The sequence below is a fragment of the Amblyomma maculatum genome, chromosome 4 (assembly GCF_055883805.1).
Source record: "Amblyomma maculatum isolate TAMU_Amacu chromosome 4, ASM5588380v1, whole genome shotgun sequence".
NCBI classification, from domain to species: domain Eukaryota; kingdom Metazoa; phylum Arthropoda; class Arachnida; order Ixodida; family Ixodidae; genus Amblyomma; species Amblyomma maculatum.
In genome coordinates, this window is record NC_139347.1 from 3,218,403 (window position 1) to 3,236,667 (window position 18,265).

The 18,265-nt window shown below is 43.3% G+C and overlaps 2 protein-coding genes and 1 long non-coding RNA gene across 3 annotated transcripts in view; 1 reads left to right on the forward strand and 2 right to left on the reverse strand.

Annotated features, from left to right (window-relative positions):
- Nucleotides 1-14,679, forward strand: part of LOC146190217 (uncharacterized) — a 103,790-nt gene extending 89,111 nt beyond the window's left edge. The window contains exon 3 of the long non-coding RNA XR_014706526.1: nt 14,553-14,679. This is a non-coding gene — a long non-coding RNA (uncharacterized LOC146190217). The remainder of the gene's footprint in view (nt 1-14,552) is intronic.
- The window catches only part of LOC146190218 (cell adhesion molecule Dscam1-like), a 175,672-nt gene that overhangs the window by 12,147 nt on the left and 145,260 nt on the right, over nt 1-18,265 (reverse strand). The window contains exons 16-18 of the mRNA XM_084600681.1: nt 3,950-4,184; nt 2,365-2,457; nt 1,558-1,782 (exon numbers count right to left, since the gene is read on the reverse strand). Coding sequence (XP_084456807.1) covers nt 1,558-1,782; nt 2,365-2,457; nt 3,950-4,184 — 553 coding nt within the window. The remainder of the gene's footprint in view (nt 1-1,557; nt 1,783-2,364; nt 2,458-3,949; nt 4,185-18,265) is intronic.
- Nucleotides 7,387-17,719, reverse strand: LOC146190219 (uncharacterized). Its single transcript, XM_084600680.1, has 5 exons — nt 17,407-17,719; nt 15,192-15,583; nt 14,583-14,710; nt 13,138-13,890; nt 7,387-9,695 (listed from the first exon to the last, which is right to left on the reverse strand). The coding sequence occupies exons 1-5, from the start codon at nt 17,462-17,464 to the stop codon at nt 8,912-8,914; spliced, it is 2,115 nt and encodes a 704-aa protein (XP_084456806.1). The 5' UTR covers nt 17,465-17,719; the 3' UTR covers nt 7,387-8,911.

The window sequence follows — 18,265 nt, forward strand, 5'->3', positions numbered from 1 at the left end:
AGTGATTGGTGGCACTCGATCACTTCACAATTTACATTTAAAATACAGTTTTGGAAACATTAAATAACCGGCAACAAAATATAGTTCTCTAGACTGGTCTTCCATCGCTCCGAGCAAATAAAACAACCACACAGAAAGTAAGCAAGGTTTTCTTGTGGGTAATTTCTAAAAGTAAAAGTGCTCCAGGAGCTGAGAATATCAGTTGCTGCATGACGCACTAAGTCGAACAGCAAACGAGAGTACCACTAGCTTAAAATACATAATGTAAAGTTTGGAGAGAGGAACGCGACAGCATTAATGACATCCTTTGTCCGGCTTGTTGCACAATTTTTTTCGCGTTATGCCTTCGCTACTCGCTCAGTCACTAACTATATAATTTCAGCCTCTGTTATTCAAATGAACTTATTAGCATACAGTGCTAAGCTGCAACATTCTGCAAGAAATAAACCGACCATAATATAAAGCCCCACTCTAAATATTCAAAGTAATGCACCTATATGTGGCAACGGGCAGCGTGCCTTCATTCGAATCCAAGGGCCTCGCAACGCTCGATTTTGATATCGGCCATTCAGTAAACGGCCTTATCACCTAGAAAACGCCTTCTGCCAGACTGATGCCCGCCATGTCTCGGATAGCAATGCCGACGCCATATTTTCTAGACAACCGGATCTACCGATGTTATCGAATCAATTTATGCGCTCCCGGTACGCAGCTGCTTCAATACTTACTGGACGGGAAAATTACCAGCTATTGTTATTGTACAGCGGAACTTTACTGCTACCATTATCCAAGATCATTCATCTGCGCACCCTAGAGGTACTGCACATGCGTGACTTTGATATGCGCTTGCGCGCTCGTATATTTGGCTCGTCGCCAGCCGAACAATGAATGACGTCAGCCTCGCATACACTTGCCATCAACTGCGCCAAGTGCTCCTATCCGCCTCACCAGAGTTTTAAACCGGTTTTCTCACCAACCCATAACAGGTTCTAGAGAGAGTATATAAGCTTCTTAACTGCGGCTCACTTCCTCAGTCTACCTGTGCTTTACCGCCTGGACTGTCGATATCTACATTATGTCGCAAATGTCGGGTTAAAACGGACATTACTGCTGATGTAGCCGAGCGTAAGGCAAAGAGAAATAACGCTCATTAATTAGGTTCAGCCGGGAGCTGCTACTAAAACTTTTATTCGAGCGTTACTAAATTAAAATTTTCCGCATTCAATTCTTAAATTTTCTTTTCTAGAGTATTAAATCTTTAAATGGTAGATTCTTTTTATTACCAGAAATGCTCCTGACGTTGTCTGCATTACAAGTGGACGTTTGTCGGGGTTCTTTTTTTATTGCTTTGCTTTTGCATCATAAGAGTTATGGGGGTGCAGCTTGAAAAGGACAGCGATTTAGGAGTCCGTGGGTGCGGAAGTTTTCCTGCACTGGGTGTAATTAGGCTGAAAATATTACACCCCCTAGTAAACCATCGGTATCTGCTTGAAGCCAACTTCACCAGGCATATGTGTTAGCATCTCCACTAATATGACATAGTAGCCGGGCACTTACCCGACCCGTCGGTCTTGGCCATCACGACGTTGCTTCGCGGTCCCCGACCGGCGGCGTTGAAAGCTACCGCGTAAAAGGCGTAAGTGCGGCCGCAGCCCAGGCCGCGAAACGCGTGCGTCCTCTTCTCGGGTTCTGTCAGCACAGACGACCAGTCGGCAATCGATCCCCGTGGCGCAGGTGTTCGCGGTTCTGGCCCTGGTTCTGCCTTGTAGAACAGCAGGGAGCCTGAAATGGAGTAAAATGAGTTCACCCTAGGGTGTAGAGCGAATATCTTAGCGTTGTTGTTGTTAATAAAGGTTACAAATTTCATATTTACTGAAAAAAATGAAGAGCTAATGGCGACTACGACGGAAGCACTGCATAACGTGAATAAACGCTGCGGACAACAGGTACAAAAATGTTAATAACGTATGCTCCGTCTACAGTCGCACTCTGATGAGTTCCCAAAAGCAGGATCTCCTGTTCAAGTGTTGTATTAATTATAATAAGGCGGATGACCGTCATCCTTTGGTATAAAATTTTATCTATTTTACTGTCCAGTCGCTAGAATACAATGCTTTAATAACGGCAAAAATAATATTATCAACATATGTATTCAGCTACAATACCATCAGCATTCTGGTGTACCACTGATTCAGCATTATACCTATTTGACCTAGAGAGTGCTCTAGGCTAGTTTTTCTGTCCATTTTCTGCAAAATTATAAAATTCTGAGATTCGCGGTTAGATTTGGTGAGCGACAAAATATCACGGCGAGCATTTTTACATTATTTATATAATCAGCTTCACTGACCACGATAACCTTACCTTCCAAAGGCTGATCTTTGGCGACATCCCAGCTCAGGTGTATCGATGACGACGTGGACGAGACCAGCCTGAGCCGTGGAGAGCCAGGAGGATCTACAAATACATTTAAAGTGAGGCTAGCCGAAGAGCGTGCATACACTGTAATTTTTTTTAAATACCGAAATTTTTTGTTAGCTGTGCTGCCAGAAATTTTCTTTTCTGGTATGTTTTCTGTTTTTAGTTGATCATTTTACAGTTTTTTCTGTTTCAAACTGATGGAAACTTTTTGTAAGTTGACAAAGATTTCCAGTCACACGGCTTTTTTATTTTTTCGGTCGCCGTTAAAATTATGATCCTAATACGTCTTTCTTTTTTACTCGTCTTTCATTTCACGTTTTCTGCCTGTAACAACAAGATTGCGTTAAGTGCGAATTTCTTCAATATAAATTGTTTATTTATTTCAAAAAATTACATACAAATACGAGCCTGCCCAAGCCAACAATGGGCTTGTGGGGCAGCGCTCGGCAGAATGGAGCAAGCCCAGGGGCGGCACAGTAAGTCAATTGCACAAGACTCAAACTAAAAACTAAAGAAAGGCAGTAAGAAATGACGGGGGAAAAAAATTAAAAAAAAAAGAAAAAAGAAATGAACACCATTTCTAAGCCAAAGGCCTTGCCAACTCCATCTCACGATTATCTCTCGGCGCTGGCAATACTCGATGACATCCAAAAGTTCGCCGCGCAACAGTCGTTGCCTAGCCACCAATAAGAGGCAAGCAAAAAATGCGTAGCAGATGCCACCGTAGCAGGGAGCCAACCAAAAACGGACCTGAATGTGGTGCAGCTAGTTTTATTCTTTCAAATCTAAATTGTTACGCAGCCGTTCGTCGGACAGCGCCTTCGGGATTGTTATGCCATTTCGTTTTCTATTTAGCATTTACTTCCTATTTCAGTAAAAATCACTTTGCGGTAGCAAATAGAACGGAGGACCAGAATATATCCAATTGTTTGCCTTCCAATCGAGGTTTCGGCTGGAAAAGAAAAAATTACTGTTTTTTTCGTGAACGTATTTCGGTCAGTGAAGTAAAACAGACATGGTTTGTACGGGGACAGAAATTAAAAAAAAAGATACCTGTAATTTTGACACACATTTTTTACATTGTACGCACGCCTAAAGTGTTCTTCTTTTTTTTGTAGCACACGATGCGTTTAATAGAAATGAAAAGTCGTCGAATTAATGATTACTTTGCGGCGTCGGATATCACGACGAAATTTTATCTAAAGCTTCAACTGTATCATTTATCCGCATGCTTTCTTTGATTCGAGTAAAGAAAGCATGAAGAGTGCACTGGCTTTCAGAACAGACGAAAAATGAGCCACTTTCACTGTCATGGCCAGAAAGGTAAAAATTGGAGGAAATCTGAAAGAAAATATGGCAAATTGAAGACGAAAGTGTCAGCAAATCTGTCTTCGGGCACAGGCAAACCATTTCTCACCTATTTATACAATATAAAATTATTGAGTGTGCGTTCCTAGTATTACCGTGTTCATGTTGGTCTGCGACGCCGTAAATCTTATATCGAGCGTTAGCTGGAGCTGGGACTCACCGAAGTCAAATGTCTGGGCGGCGACTTCCTCTGACGCTGGTCCAGCTCCTTTGGCGTTGAAGGCCTGCACGACGACGCCATACCGGGTGTGGACTCTCAGCTCGCGAAGGTGACACTCATCCTGAGATGGGCCGCTTTGTAGCGTCTTGTAAGAATAGGGCTGCCCGCTGCCACGGACCCGGTAACCCACGTAATATCCTTGAACGGCTCCATGGGCTTCCTCCTCTGGCGGCGGCTGTGTCGTGGCGAAGAAGGAATAACCATCGAGTTTGCTAAGAGGACCGCGATTTGGCATTCCATCTGACTCCCTGCTAAATGCTGCAGATCATTGAATGACAACGCTGGCGGTCCAAAACTATAGGTTTGCTGTGACCTGATCAGAATTTGATTTCAAGAACATGTCATATTAGGTCGACTGATTCATGTGCTGTGGAAAAATGACTTGGCTTTGGAAAGCCGATATTTTTGTTGTCCTTGCGAATGTATCTTACGACAAATTGGACTATAAAAATAAAATATATACAAGAAAAGAAAATCATGGGCCTGCCTACTGGTATCATATTTGGTACTACTACTGCAGCTGGCGAACAATAAGCGTAGAGAAGAGCATGAAATATACAAGACGAGAAGCAGCATAGATCCCGTATGGCGTCAATAGATCACCTGAACTTTACTGCGAGAATGTGTAGCGACCTCCGTTCAAGATGACGCCCGTCGACGACGCACGTTTCGAAAGCGGCGTAAATAAATGTGTCAGTTCCGCACTATCGGGGCTTGTTCTTCGTAGTTCCTACAATATTGTTCATAGTATAGATGATGGAGGACTGGAATAGCATTGTCTCTTCAGGTGCGGAGCTTGGTATTCAATACTCTTTGCATGCATTGGAACTCTACTAGCTAATTGCTTCTTCAGCGTCATCTTTCTCATGGTGACTGGAAAATATTCCACAAAAGCGTATTGCTTATTATATATCGCTTCAGATCTACTGGTAAGAATATGAGGTTTTCAGCACCTATATCGAGCCGCATAAACCGCGATGAATGAAAATTAGGCCATTCCTACGGAGAGCAACCACGTAAAATTAAGCTTTTAAGTCGTTCGGCAAATATGTGAGCCGACCAAGAAGCGCCAGTTATGTTAGAGATATCCTTAGCGCCCGAGGTTTATGCACTCACTGCACCATCCCCAAGTCACTAAAGCGCGGTTTTCATGCAGTCCTTGCACCCTCATACCATAACGTGACAAGAATAGTGCAAATGAGCTCCTCCTATCAACTGTGCAGCATTTCGTGTCGCCTTTCACGCAGCGCTGAGCTATCGTATTGTTGCAAAACACCTACCCTTCGGAATATGCTGCATTCTGAACAAGAGAAAGGAAAACCTTCATGATGCTGTTAAGCATTCGCGCTTCTTTAGAACCCTTTTGCACAGTTTCTAATAAGTAGAATGCCGCTGAGTCCCCGCTAAGTTATGAGATGTATCCCCTCTTTTAACGCTGAATTTTAATTGCGCAGTTTGTTAGTATTTTTGGAGACAGTGGGAGCCGCAGGACGAAAAGCACGCAAAAAAACAAGCGGAGGTGGTACTGCATAATTATGGCTGTCTTAGGCTGAGAATTTCTTTTAAGGTTTCCAACTTACGAAAACCCCAGCCTTAATTACTCACGTTCGGTTCTGGTATTTGGTCTTATAGCAATGACTTAGCATTTAAGGTCCGCTCCCTCATCCAGAAATTCTTGTGGCGTAAGCGTTTTGGCAGTGTGACAGAAAAATTAGGAGCATGCCTGTGGCAGGATATATCAGCAACTGACGAAGCCGGGATCAGATTATTCGGCTGGCTTTGCGCCGGCACGAGCCAACTTAATATTTAGAGTAAATAGGCTGTCAATTCGGATAGATTCTGCGAGACGGAAGTGTAAAATGGTAAAGGAACTCACTGGAAACGTTGGATCCCTATTTCGATAGCTATAGCCTACTTATAGCTATCTTATAGATCTTATCGTTTGCTACAACGGGCCTTTATATCTATGACGGGTGGTCTTGGGGTTCCTTAATATTTATGGCTGTGAGTATGTGGAAGATGCTGGAGATGTAATTTGAATGATTTCTTTTTAAACGACCAGCTGATTGCATAAAAACGCTCCAAGATCATCAAGGGAAGCCGCAGAAGCGGGCCATTGACGCTGCCGCACCATATACTTAAAGACGGAGCTTAGATATTTATTATTCGTAATTTATTGGCAGGTACTGTAAACCCACAGAGTTCCTTACTCTTACCTAGAAGCAAAGCTGTGCCGCCATCTATGTGGGTTTACATGAAGTTTCCTGACAACCAGTTCAGCCACTATGGGCGCTCAAAGCATCATGGGCTGCAGAACTACCGAATGCAGAACTACAATTTTTGGCCAAAAATAATGCAAAGATAAACGTTATTCTACAATAAAATATGTCCTAACATTTAATATTGTGACTATAAATTGCAAAAAGAGAGAAAAAGAGAGCAAGAGAGCAAGAGAGCAAATTTCAAACTGAAACGTTTGAAATTTGTTCAATATAAGCGATGGCTCTTTCTCCTATTGGCTATGTATTGAGCAGCACAGATGCTAAGATTTCTCATTTAATAGGCACGCTTTGAAAGGAAAAAAACATTTTGAAAATATTTATGGTTGTCCAATAACTTTAGGAAGTTTTTTAGTGGCATTTCAGAAAACAGAAACCAGATATTGACGTCATCTGCTTTTGCGCCTTCGCTACTATAGCATTCGCGGTCTTTGTTCGCACCTCGATATGATGATGATGATGAAAATGAGACATTTTAGTAACACCACTCTGTGTTTCTGAAAACATGCGACTGCCGACCCGCACCAAGTAGGAAACCGGCCCATAAATCTTAGTGCGCCTATGGTGGCGCAGCGCCCTTAGCTTTCCCTCTGGGTAAGAGTGTAAGAAACTTTATGTATAAGCCTGACTATGGGTAGAGAATTCTTCAATACGCATGTTTTCATTAGTCTTCGTAGCACGGCTGCTAGCGAAAGTCAGACAAGACGTATTCATCAGATAAAAATATTTGTTTGACCGAAACTGCTGGAAAGATTAAATGCAGCAAGTTAAAGTCGCGATGAACAACACTCGCATATTCGTGTCGTAAGTGCAGAAAGTTCATTGATTCCAGTGCCGCTACCCACCTGCTATCATTATCCGTATTAGTGCCGTAAGGCTGCGCAGCTGCTTCCATATTGATAAAGGTTTAAAAGCTGTCTTTCTTGTCGCGATATCAGGAATGTTTTGTGAATATTTGTTCTGCTGTTGGTCGCTATAGCAGTTCGGAGAGTCTGTGTGGCTTTCTGGTCTCTGGCGTGGTCCTTATGTGTAGCATCCGGTGTTGTAAAGCCAAAACATTGCGCGAAGTGATTAAGCGTTATATCTTTATTACTTAAAGAACAATAAAAACTCTGCGACCATGGCTACAGAAATGTAAAGCTCGAAAAAAGGGAAGCGTACGGCTCTGGCGGTTGCCATAGCACTGCGTTAAATATATGTGTTGTTGCTGTCGCTGGTCCCACACCTAACCAACCTAAAAAGGGATGAGTGCATTTAACAGGGCATAACATAAGAGCGTCACTCATATTCATAATATTCTTCGAGTTACAATCAGTATTCTCGCTTATGCGCAGTGAGGGGCGTCGCCAATATCTCGACTGTGAAGATATACTCAGCAAAACAAGACCTTAGAATTTTGAAAGTAAGATAGGGTTGGTGAGATCAATTAGGCTTTATGTAATACATTATTGTATGTCTTTACGCCATTTGATATCTGATATATTGAACTGAGAGTGTAGTGGTCCAGCATTGTAGAAACCAAAGCGTTTTAAACATATGTTCTTTGACTACATGCGAGGTATAAAAGGTCTGTTTTCTTTACTCGTGAACAGAATAAGAGGATGCGGCCGCAGGAGACGGCCGCCAGGTAAAAACGGCGCCGCCATATACCCTCGTTACGAGACATAGAATGTGAACTGTTTGTGTGACTTACATTTTAAATTTATGGCTCAATTGGACGTATGAATGGCCTTTTATTTTGGCACCGCTCATTTTACACGAACCTTACACAACCTAACACTGCTTTCATTAGCGTTGTTTTGAATCGCGTTACATAATGCATAACTTCGTTTCAACCTATAGCTTTCGATGGCAATTATTCAAGCGTATTGATCTTTCTTCTGCGTTGTGGTGCGGAAAAGACCTATTTCATAGGCTGCGGCATAGTTTTACTAAATAACAGAGGATCGAAGGCACACTGACGGAGTAGTTTCATTGGGCTTGTGTTAGGGTACTTTTTGAGCAGCATTTATTTCTTCCCTCCTAGACCTCCTTTGAATACTCAGCTCTAAGGTCTCATGCTCCTTGAACTAATCAGGCTCACATTCCACCAATGAAATATCTTTATTTTCTTGCTTTCATTTCATATGCTGAAATTATTACCGTGGGCAGGCATGCTGAACATACGTTTTTGCAAAGAAGTTCAAAATACGAATTTGTTCGTTCACAGCACTGACGTTTGATGGTTTTTCTCGCGACAATGACGCTTCAGAAGTGGTTTATCACGTAAATACGAACAAGGCAAGAAATGCGATTTGAAATATTTATCAAACAAATGCACTGAGACGCACCCAGTAAAAAATATTGTTGAGCGCTTTGCTCTCGTACATTAATGCGAGTAATTTGTTGGCAGTGCGGGGAAAAGACCGAGAATTACTAGAAACTGTCTAAAAATGTGATTGATTACATTCCATTTGTTTCTACTGAGTGCCCGTGGTGATATTAAGTGAAACATATTCCGCCTAGGGCGCAAGGGTAAACCCGTCAGACCGCTTTCGCAGAAAGTTGTTAACACGGCAGATATTTCAAAAGAAAGTCATTTCAGCGCGAATCCCGTGCGTCTAATCAAATTAAAATTTCCAGCTTATGATGGATCCTTAATGAGTGAAGTGCAAAAACAAAACTTCTTTATGCTGGCGACATGAACGCAGTCAGCCTGGTCTTTATACAGGTTCAGCCTGGATATGTCTCCAAGCAGTTGTGAGGGCCTTCCGTTATTGTAAGTTCGTACTGTGGCCTCGAACACGGCCCCGCCTGGGGACGTCTCTACGTTAAGCAGGTAGTCGAGAGAAGACTCATTCGAAGCCCTCAAGAACACACGCGCGTTTTTCACAACAGCGATCTTAAGCGGTGCACACAAATCTTTGTACTGTCCGATGATTCCGTTTATGCTTTGTAATAAAAATGAAGCCACTGCACCGACAGCCTCGCTCATGTGATCTTCGGCAGCGCTTTCACGGCAGGCACACCACTGTTCGTCGATGGAGGCGTCCTCGCATGTTCTGTTGTGTGGGACTTCGCCGAACAGGTTAATGGCTCGGCCAAGCACGACTCCATGCAGGTGGTCTGGATAGTCGTCCAAGTCCAATGGCCTCGGTTTACCGTCGAAATTCACCAAACTTGCAAGGGTAGTGTGGAGGTCGAACGGCGTTGTGAGACGCCTCGCGTTGATGTGAATGTTCCTCATGACGTCAGGATGATGGCGACGAAAGGTGGGAGGGAAAGAAATGAACAAAGCTGGCAGCCTGTCTTCAAGCATTCCAGAGTACGTTGCTCTCACGGGACTCCATCGATACCCATGGTCGCTCATGAAAAGCACAACTGTGTTCTGTAGATAATCTCCCTTGTGAAGGGCCTCTAGAAAGGACCTGGATCGGGTACAACAAGCACATGAACTAAGTAAGACATCTGTTGCTCATCAACATATATCGTGTAATGCAGTAGATGTAAGCAATCCCACCGGCCCATTTATACCCTCAACGCTCGTTCTATACGTACAAATAACTAGCGCACTAAAACGTACGGAGTTGAAAAATACGTGTGTGTGCACAAAAGTGTTACTTCGAAAATTTCACCAAGTAAGTCTTCTCACAATTACCTTAGGTAAAACAGAATTTAAGAGCATAAAAATGCCGGTGTAACGTGGGCAGATCAGTGACAATTCAGTGACATGCTTTTACCTATCAATGTTTTTGCTTTTGTTCGCAATATTTGCTACTACAAAACTTCAAAGATGCTCTGCAGAGACATTGACTACAGGCACTACATTACGATGTTCATTTCTAGATGTCTGCTTGCCGCGGTAGCTGAGTGTTGTGGCCACTGGGCTGCTTAAACCGAGGACGCTGCTTCAATTCTAGCCGCGGCAGAAGCTTTTGAGTTTAGATAAAAAAACAGGGCACCAGTTACCATGCTTGCCGGAGCCCTCTATTATGGTGTTACTCATAGCCATTAGTCGACCTCTCCCCTTTAATTCCTGTAAATCGCCAATTCTGCATATTTCTGAAAGTGGGCATGTATTTATGTCCTAAGCTACAACTCAAAGTGTCGCATCTTTTGTAGCGCCAGGGATTATCCATTCTCGTTAATTTTCATTACGCAACTTTGCATTTACATTTTATTGAGCAGTTGGTATGCGTACACTATAGACCGTTTTCGCGGCGAGGAGGAAAATAGCCTCGAACCGGAACGCGCTGCTCGGCTCCTCCTGTCTGGTATGTGGGGACGCGGGGATAGCAGCGGAGGCGGTAGGGCATTCTACAGAGAAAGGGCACACGTTGCAGTCCTTTGCACACAGAGTGTCTTGAATAGCTGATGTGAGCGATGTGCTTTCTTTCCCTGTTCTTTCTTCTTTCGCCCCTTTCTTTCCTTCATTTTCCTGATCGTTTCATTTCCGCCGGCCGCAGTTTAGCTGCTAAGAGCTGCCGCGGTTAACGCAATCTTTTTTTTTTTACTCAGTTGTTTGCGTTAACAACAACAACAACAACAACAAAAAAAAAATAACAACCAACAAGAGATGATTAACAGAAGATAAAAGATTAACAGCAGTGTTATGCGCGTGTGTTGCTCTACACTGTTCCACTTGCAACTCACTCAATTGGGTGAAGACCAGCAGCTTCTGAATTCCAAGCCCCAACCGAAAATGTTTCGCTTTGGCAGCCTTTCGTACGAGTTCCAAACACTGTGTTTGTAGAGTAGGGACCGGGAAAACTGAATACCCGTGCAACAGCGGCAGACTTTGGGCAACAAGCGGATGATATTCCTTGCGGCAAATATTTACGAGATGCCGCTAGGTAAACAACAACTATTTCGATTCAGTCACCTGAGGTTAATGCAAGTATGAAAGAACCTGTCCCACTTGACGACAACGATATGCTAATAAATTGGTTGTCAACTTATTTAGGGAAACAGAGCTAAAATATTTTTTTTAAACACGCATCTCGTAAGATTTTGCTGCCGATAATAAATGGGAATATGGTCATAGGAATAGCAGCGATTGCTTGCAGTAAGCAAACCTTGCGACGAAAAATGGACTATATAATTGTTGACAAAAGCAACTTTCGATGAGGTCATTATGGGAGATAATTTAAGGTCCCCATTCCATAGGTATCATTTGTCCATTTTATCTTGTATTTTAGTGTCAGCATGACGGCAACGTCAGACAAACGCAACTAACGCCCAGTCGGAGAAATTGCAGGATAGCAGCTTCCGCTGTTGACAAGTCATCGCCACTTCCCGCACATACCGGCAAACAGATGGTCGACTCATGTAGGCAATGTGAAATCCGATTGCCTAGTAGTGGACGCTTGAACACCCTGCCTGATTGTCACCCAACAAAAGTAGCCAAGGTAGAGTAAATGGATCCGAAATGGATAATGGATACATAAGAATAGGACCCCAGTGGAGGTGTGGGAACTTCCGCAGTAGCCGTTCAAGCAGTAAAGAGTATATGAAGGATCAGTTGACCCAAATAATCTAGCGCGATTAGCATTGCTCCTAAACGTGACATGAAAATGCTACATTCGCTTTCTTTCTTTCCTCAAATTGTTACGGTAAGCCGTCTCTAAAAATCATTTAAGAATAAAAAGTAGATCGAAAGCTGCAATCACTGCCAGTAGTGCGCCGCAGCCTCTCTGTGCCACACAGAAGTTACACACTAATTGTAATTAGGCTTGTATCCTTCAGCCGATCTGATCAGGAGCATAATTTTTTGTCATTTCTGACTGAATGGCTTCGCTGCTACTGAAAACGTTTTTTTCTTTCAGCTAGGTACTTTCAGAAAGCAAAAATTTGCACGCGAAAGCTCCAAAATGCCGATTTCCGCTACTTGTCGCCTGTTCCGCGGATGGGATCCCACATACCGGCATGGCGGTTGTTCATAACTCGGCCGCTAGATGGCGCCACATACACCAAATGGCAGAAATAAAGAGCATTAAGCAACAGGTGAAAAACACAGAAGGTAAAAATTTGATAAATTCGATGGAAAAGAAACAGAGTGTGGAATTATACCGAAAGTGGAAAATGCAGATCAGGAAGGAAGATTTCTTTGATAACTCAAGAGGCAGTGCCCTGCTTTTTGAAGCTAGATCAGGGTGCCTTAGAACACGCAACTACAAAAAGAAGTTTAACAATGGAGATGACGCATGGGCTGTATATGGAAACTCCAGTGAAACAATTGACCATATTATACTCGAATGCAATGGTATCCATCCGGAAGTTGATGCAGGTGCAATCACTGTTCCTGAAGCTCTGGGGTTTAGAGATAACAGTGGCCGGGTGAATAAACCGGCGGTGGAAACTAGCAAAAAACGGCTGGAAGATTGGTGGCTTAAAAGCAGAGAAGTGACATAATGTTAGTAATGTAGGAGCAAAATTTAATAAATAGAATGATGGTTTAGTTAACCATTCTAAATCAATAATTAAGATATATGGAGAAAAATGAACATGATAGCTACTGCTTCCGCCCCGTTTCAAAGGGGACGCTCCTATATTCCATCCATCCATCCATCCGGCAGCGCCCATGATAAAACGGTCTATAGACAAGACAAATAAATAAAATCTTGCTGGAGCACATCGAAGACTACACTCTAATTTTCGCTACTTTGCATTTCAGCAGCAACCGTTACTTGAACAGTTTGCTCTTACATTGCCTAGTTCAGAGTGCGTTATTTCTTTCAGACGTATAAAAAAAAAGTAACCTTTCATGGTTCGAAGGCTTAAAAATTTTGGAATTATGTGACTCGACTACAATACCTAATATTCCTAAAGTGTTCAATGACAGCACCAGTTGCAAAAAATATTACGCCAGACCTGTGAATGTGGTCTACTTGAGATCCGCCATTGAAGTCATCATGGGTGGCGCTGTTAAGCCAGACGAACGCGAACGAGGGCCACTTCAACATTAGCTCTTTGTAAGAACGGAGCCACTGGAGCACGACATCCGTTTCAGACCGAGCACCGACGCATTGATGGCAGTTGAGTGGTTTTCGATGACCGGCCTCCCGCTCGTAAACGCTCAAGAACGGCCTGAAGTAAAAATCGGTGGGCTGGTCAAGGAAGCCGTGCTTGAAGTAGTTGAATGTGGAGATAGCAGGATTGTCTTCCGCGTAAAGCGTGCTCCAGCCGTTAGCCGCGAAAGCCTTCCACAGAATTGGGAGGCTGTCCAAGTATTCGCTCTCGGTCCAGACTCCAAAGGCCAGCTCCCTTTCCGTGAGACCGGTTAAAAGTGGTACAAGATTCGGGAAGGTATTGTCACCCACTTTCGTATACCCGAACATTTCTACAGCTCCCATTTGTTCCTTCAAGAAGCGAACCGTTTGAGGGAACTGGCGGTGAGCGTTCAGGCGGGAGACGCCGTCCACACCAACTATAAGAACGCTGTATTGGTATCCCGGACGGTCGGGCTTAAAGTGTTCCTTGAATCGACGTTGGTACGACTGCTTAGGGTGAACAAAGGCATGATAGTTGGCGTAGAACAGAACGTCCCCATTGTAGCACTCGATTTTAACGAACTCGTAGGGTATTTCCATGCCGTCTTGAAACGGAATGCAGTCTGCTTGAAACCTGCAACAACAACAAATAACATAGCGATTACTTAATGAGCTGCAAAGCTTCATGAGTTTCGGACACAAAATAAGCATAGCTGACGTAATCATTCTGCACAGATTTTGCTCACTCAGCAACAATACTCCCTTCCCCACTTCTTTTGTCACACGTATATCTTCTTTTTTACCTTGCAATATGAAATTACTACGCCTAAGAAACTTTCCGATGACATTTGTCTTTCAATATTTGAGTAAGACCTTTCATACAGAATAAATAATAGCTCCATTACAATTCTGTGATCCCTAAAAGAAAAAAAATGAATTGATCTGAAGAATTACTATTTTATAACATCGAAAACGAGGAAAGGCTTTCCCACTTTTAAGCACACGCCATTAGAAGGCCAGAAGGAGCAATCCGCAGGTAACCTTTTTCTCTCGAAGTAGCGGTCGAGTTCGATAGAGGGTACGTTGAAAAGTAACCCATACGTTCCACAAAGTCCCGCCCCCGTAAATATCCTCACGTGATTTAAGATATACCTGAGCCTTTCACTGCGGTTCTCTATTAATCAGAATCACTTCTGGGCTTTGAATCCCACATACTACCGCATACTAACATTTTTCTCTGTCTCTCCCTCCATCTCACCCCCCCCCCCCCCCCCCCGCTCTCTCTTTCTCTAACAGGCTGGGGTAGAATACCATATGACGGCTCACACGACATCGTCATCGCTTCGAGGCTTCACTTTTCTGAAGAATGGGCGAAAGCAGCAATGAAGTTTGGCAACAGGAGACTGCCTAAGCACTTGTTGCAAGACAGGAGCGTTGATATTCAATCTCGTGTCCTAGAAAGAGAAAGAATTGCGGTTTTGAAGGCTACATTATTTGCAACCGTGCCATGAAAACAAAGCTTGATGCGTGAGCAGCGTTTGAATGGATTATCAATTATACTTCACAGTTCCTATGGACGTAGTGAAATTTAACGTGATATGCATTTCGCATATAGGCTGAGGGGATTACATGCTTGAGTGAAAATAAACTCTGGTTGTGAGCAAACTTACACGTTATTGCTTGGAACTGAGTTAATTATCAGAAAAACAAATGTCGAAAAAAGCAATATAAATTGCAATAAAAAGATTTTAGCATCTTGACTGACGTTTCAAGGTAGTTGCAACCTATTTTAACTAAAACATTCCCACGAGACTAAAGTTGACGTTGTGACAGTTTGCAAGGTTCTAGTTGCTAACACTCTCTGCAACAGTTCAGAGGTGCTTGAGAGTAGCTCTGCTTCACTTCGTATCAAGAACGGTGCTATTGAGCACATACCTTTGAGAAGGTGAGATTCGGAAAGTCCTTAGAGCAGTCAATTGCTTCCGCCTTACTAACGAACGGTGCGATTGACGGATCTAAAGGGTCCAAGTTTGGGATGGTGCACTGCGCTGTATTGATAATGAAGCGTTTGTTGTCTCCTCGCCCGTCAAGAGATGGCACCTCGTCACGATGGCTTTTGGAAGCAGCCGTTTCTGGCGATGTTGATTCATCTACCTTTTGTGAGACTGTACTGATTCCCAATCTGCTATCGTCACTTCGGATGGCATGGACATTGGCATCGATTCCTGCGTGATTAGCGACATGTGACGCCGTCCTGAACCTGGCATGGCTCCGCAGTACGAGAAGAATGAATGCTGAAGCAACCGTGATCAAAATAGCTCCTCTGACTGCAAAAAAAAAAAAAAAAATTGGTTTGTTAAGAAAATTAACATCATATACATTTCAACAAGAGAGTAAGAAAAAAGAGCCGAAGATTTTGTGCTGGTACTTACGGATATAAAAAATGGTGGCCTACTAAATAATGATTTACAGCGAAACAGAAATACATATGGCGGTCAGTGGCATTTCAGTTTAAATAATATTCGATCAGTGCGTCCATTGTCCCGCCATGTAACAATACAAGCTCATATTGCATGCTTGACAGAGGAAGGGATTACGATAAGTTTCATAGGTGTTTTCCGAGGCTAAGTGCCAATATCAAAAGGGTGAAAATAGGCTCTATATCTGGGAGCAGGTTAACCAGTAGATTTGCAGTCACCAGACTAGCCAACTGGTCGTTTCGGAGCTCCGATTTAGGCCATGTCATTGAAGTGAACTTTAAAGCGGGAGTGTAATGAGCGTAATATAGAAAGAAATCCAAAGTATTTTCGGCGTTGCTATTCCTTGAAACATCGTGCCGGAGCTAGAAACTTGCGGGTGAAACCAAATTATTGTTTGCGCATGGTTATTTATCAAACGTCTGCCAGACCATTCTCATCCTGGTGCGGCACAGTGAAATATTCATTTTCTTTTATTAACATTTCGCCAGGTTCCTACTTTAACCTATCAATGTTATCGCATTTGGAGTGATTGATACAAAATACTGAGAGTCTGCTGATTCTGGAAAAAGACTTCTGAAATATTTTCTGAACGTAATACTTCTTCCTGTACAAGATTATGAGTGGCGTACGCACTAAGCGAAACCTTGCCTGTTGGGTCGGTGTTCTCATTCCTCAACGTGTATAATATATACGGTGGGCTGTTCGCATTACCTCGCGTTACAAATCATTCTGTTTTAATACAACTAGTATAAACCCGGTAGAATGGTTCTTGTTAAACAAAATGAACTATATATGCAATACAGTTCCTTAACCTGCTTTCTTAACGGTTAGGTAAATCAAAACGTTTTTTAGAGCTGACTTCCACTGCCCCTAACCTATTCCCATCTTTAAACACGTCACGTTCGGAAGAACGTGATTGTATACTGGTCTTGTTTAGAACACGTGCGAAATCAGCTGCTAAGAGAGTGTCGAAATTCAAGCCGTTTATGCTGAAGCTTCAAATAACATGACGCAAGACACAACAGGAAAGAAGCGGGTGGTGCTCACCCATTCCCCTCCCCTCGCCTTGAACGATAAGTACGTCCTTTCCAACCATGCAGCTGGGTGTTGGTAGGATTCGCGGACGTCCTAAGTTTTGCAGTATAAAGGACCAAACATCTTCTTGCCATCAGGAGATCTACAATGCTGTGGACGCATTATGATTCGCACGTTATGGCTCAGTATCAAACTACTCGGAATTCAAACCTTTCATCCAGAGTGTACACAAATATAGCTTAATGCGAGCTAATTCTTTCCTGTTACCACTTTCACGCTGTTAGATCCAGTAGAAAAAGATAAAAATTATTCGGTGTCTCGCACTCGTTAAACACATTGTTTTTGTTTGGACTGTCTACTGGCACGAATTTCTCCGCTGGCCGCCTAACCCCTTAAAAAAGGAAGCAAATGAGAAATGCACAAACACTCTTGCTGGCACCGAAAGATCCTTCAACATCTTTTTTTTTTCTTTTAGCTGATTTGCTCTGTGAACTGACTCCGAGCAGCGCCACTTCACCGCCATATTGCCCAAGTGATATTGCTCTAAATGTTATGCATGTGGCTTTAGTGGCCCTCTGAAAATTATACATGCATGCAAGTCAGCCAATGCGTGATAGGTTCGTACCCTGACTTACCTCTAGACGACAGACCACGTGGACAGGCCGCCTGTAGCAGGAATTTGGGGTGAGGCATCGTTTAGCACACTGGTGAACGCATACCGCGTACAAACAGACGTGGAGAAAGTGCAGAGGAACCTTGCGAACCACGTCAAAGCAGACACCGGCCGCCCTCCACGTCGCATAACTCTCCCGGGGTTGCACGCTTCAGCAAGAAGCTATGGCGCGGAGCTGCGGAATCCGAGCCGGCGTCGGTGAGAAGCGATAACGAAAGGCGAGCGGGAGTGCTTTGACAGCTCGTTTACTTGGCGTCGAAGGGATGTGTCGCGCCAAAAAGAGTTCCCGGAGTACCGCCTTGAATCGCAGCGGATGTTGAGTCATTCACCTATCTAATTGATCAAAGCCTTAGTCAAGATAGGGCACAGTCACGGGGAGCGGAGAACAACTGCGGCATAGTGAAAGAGCAGAGGCGAAAAGACAGACCGACCCATATAATAAGAGGCCGGAAACGGATGCTGTGACCACGAATTTTCACAACATTTAGGGCAATTCTTCAACATTCAGACGCTATCTTGCATATTATTATAAAAACTTCTTTTTTTTATGTCATTTTTGCAGAAATCAATGCGATGTTTTCAAATTCAAAGACTCACGAGTTCTTTGGCCAAAGTGAATGGCTGCCAATACGCAGTGGAGGAACGTTGGCCTTTATTTATTTATTACTGCCCCGCATCTTAATTGAATCAGTCCAAAAATCTCGGGAGTGACATAAAACTATTTCAGCAGTGTGAACACACCACACAACACAAACACACCAAATGAGCAATCTACAACTGTTAAACCCTAACGTAAGAACCAAACCTACTCTATTAGTGCT

What these genes read in the sequence shown, in the direction of transcription:
- LOC146190219 (XM_084600680.1), bottom strand. Translation starts at nt 17,464, where the DNA reads ATGCCTCACCCCAAATTCCTGCTACAGGCGGCCTGTCCACGTGGTCTG. An exon ending in CGAATCTCACCTTCTCAAAG is followed by an intron (nt 14,711 to 15,191) that starts GTATGTGCTCAA and finishes TTCTCTTTCTAG; the next exon opens with GACACGAGATTGAATATCAA. An exon ending in CGAAGCGATGACGATGTCGT is followed by an intron (nt 13,891 to 14,582) that starts GTGAGCCGTCAT and finishes TTGTTGTTGCAG; the next exon opens with GTTTCAAGCAGACTGCATTC.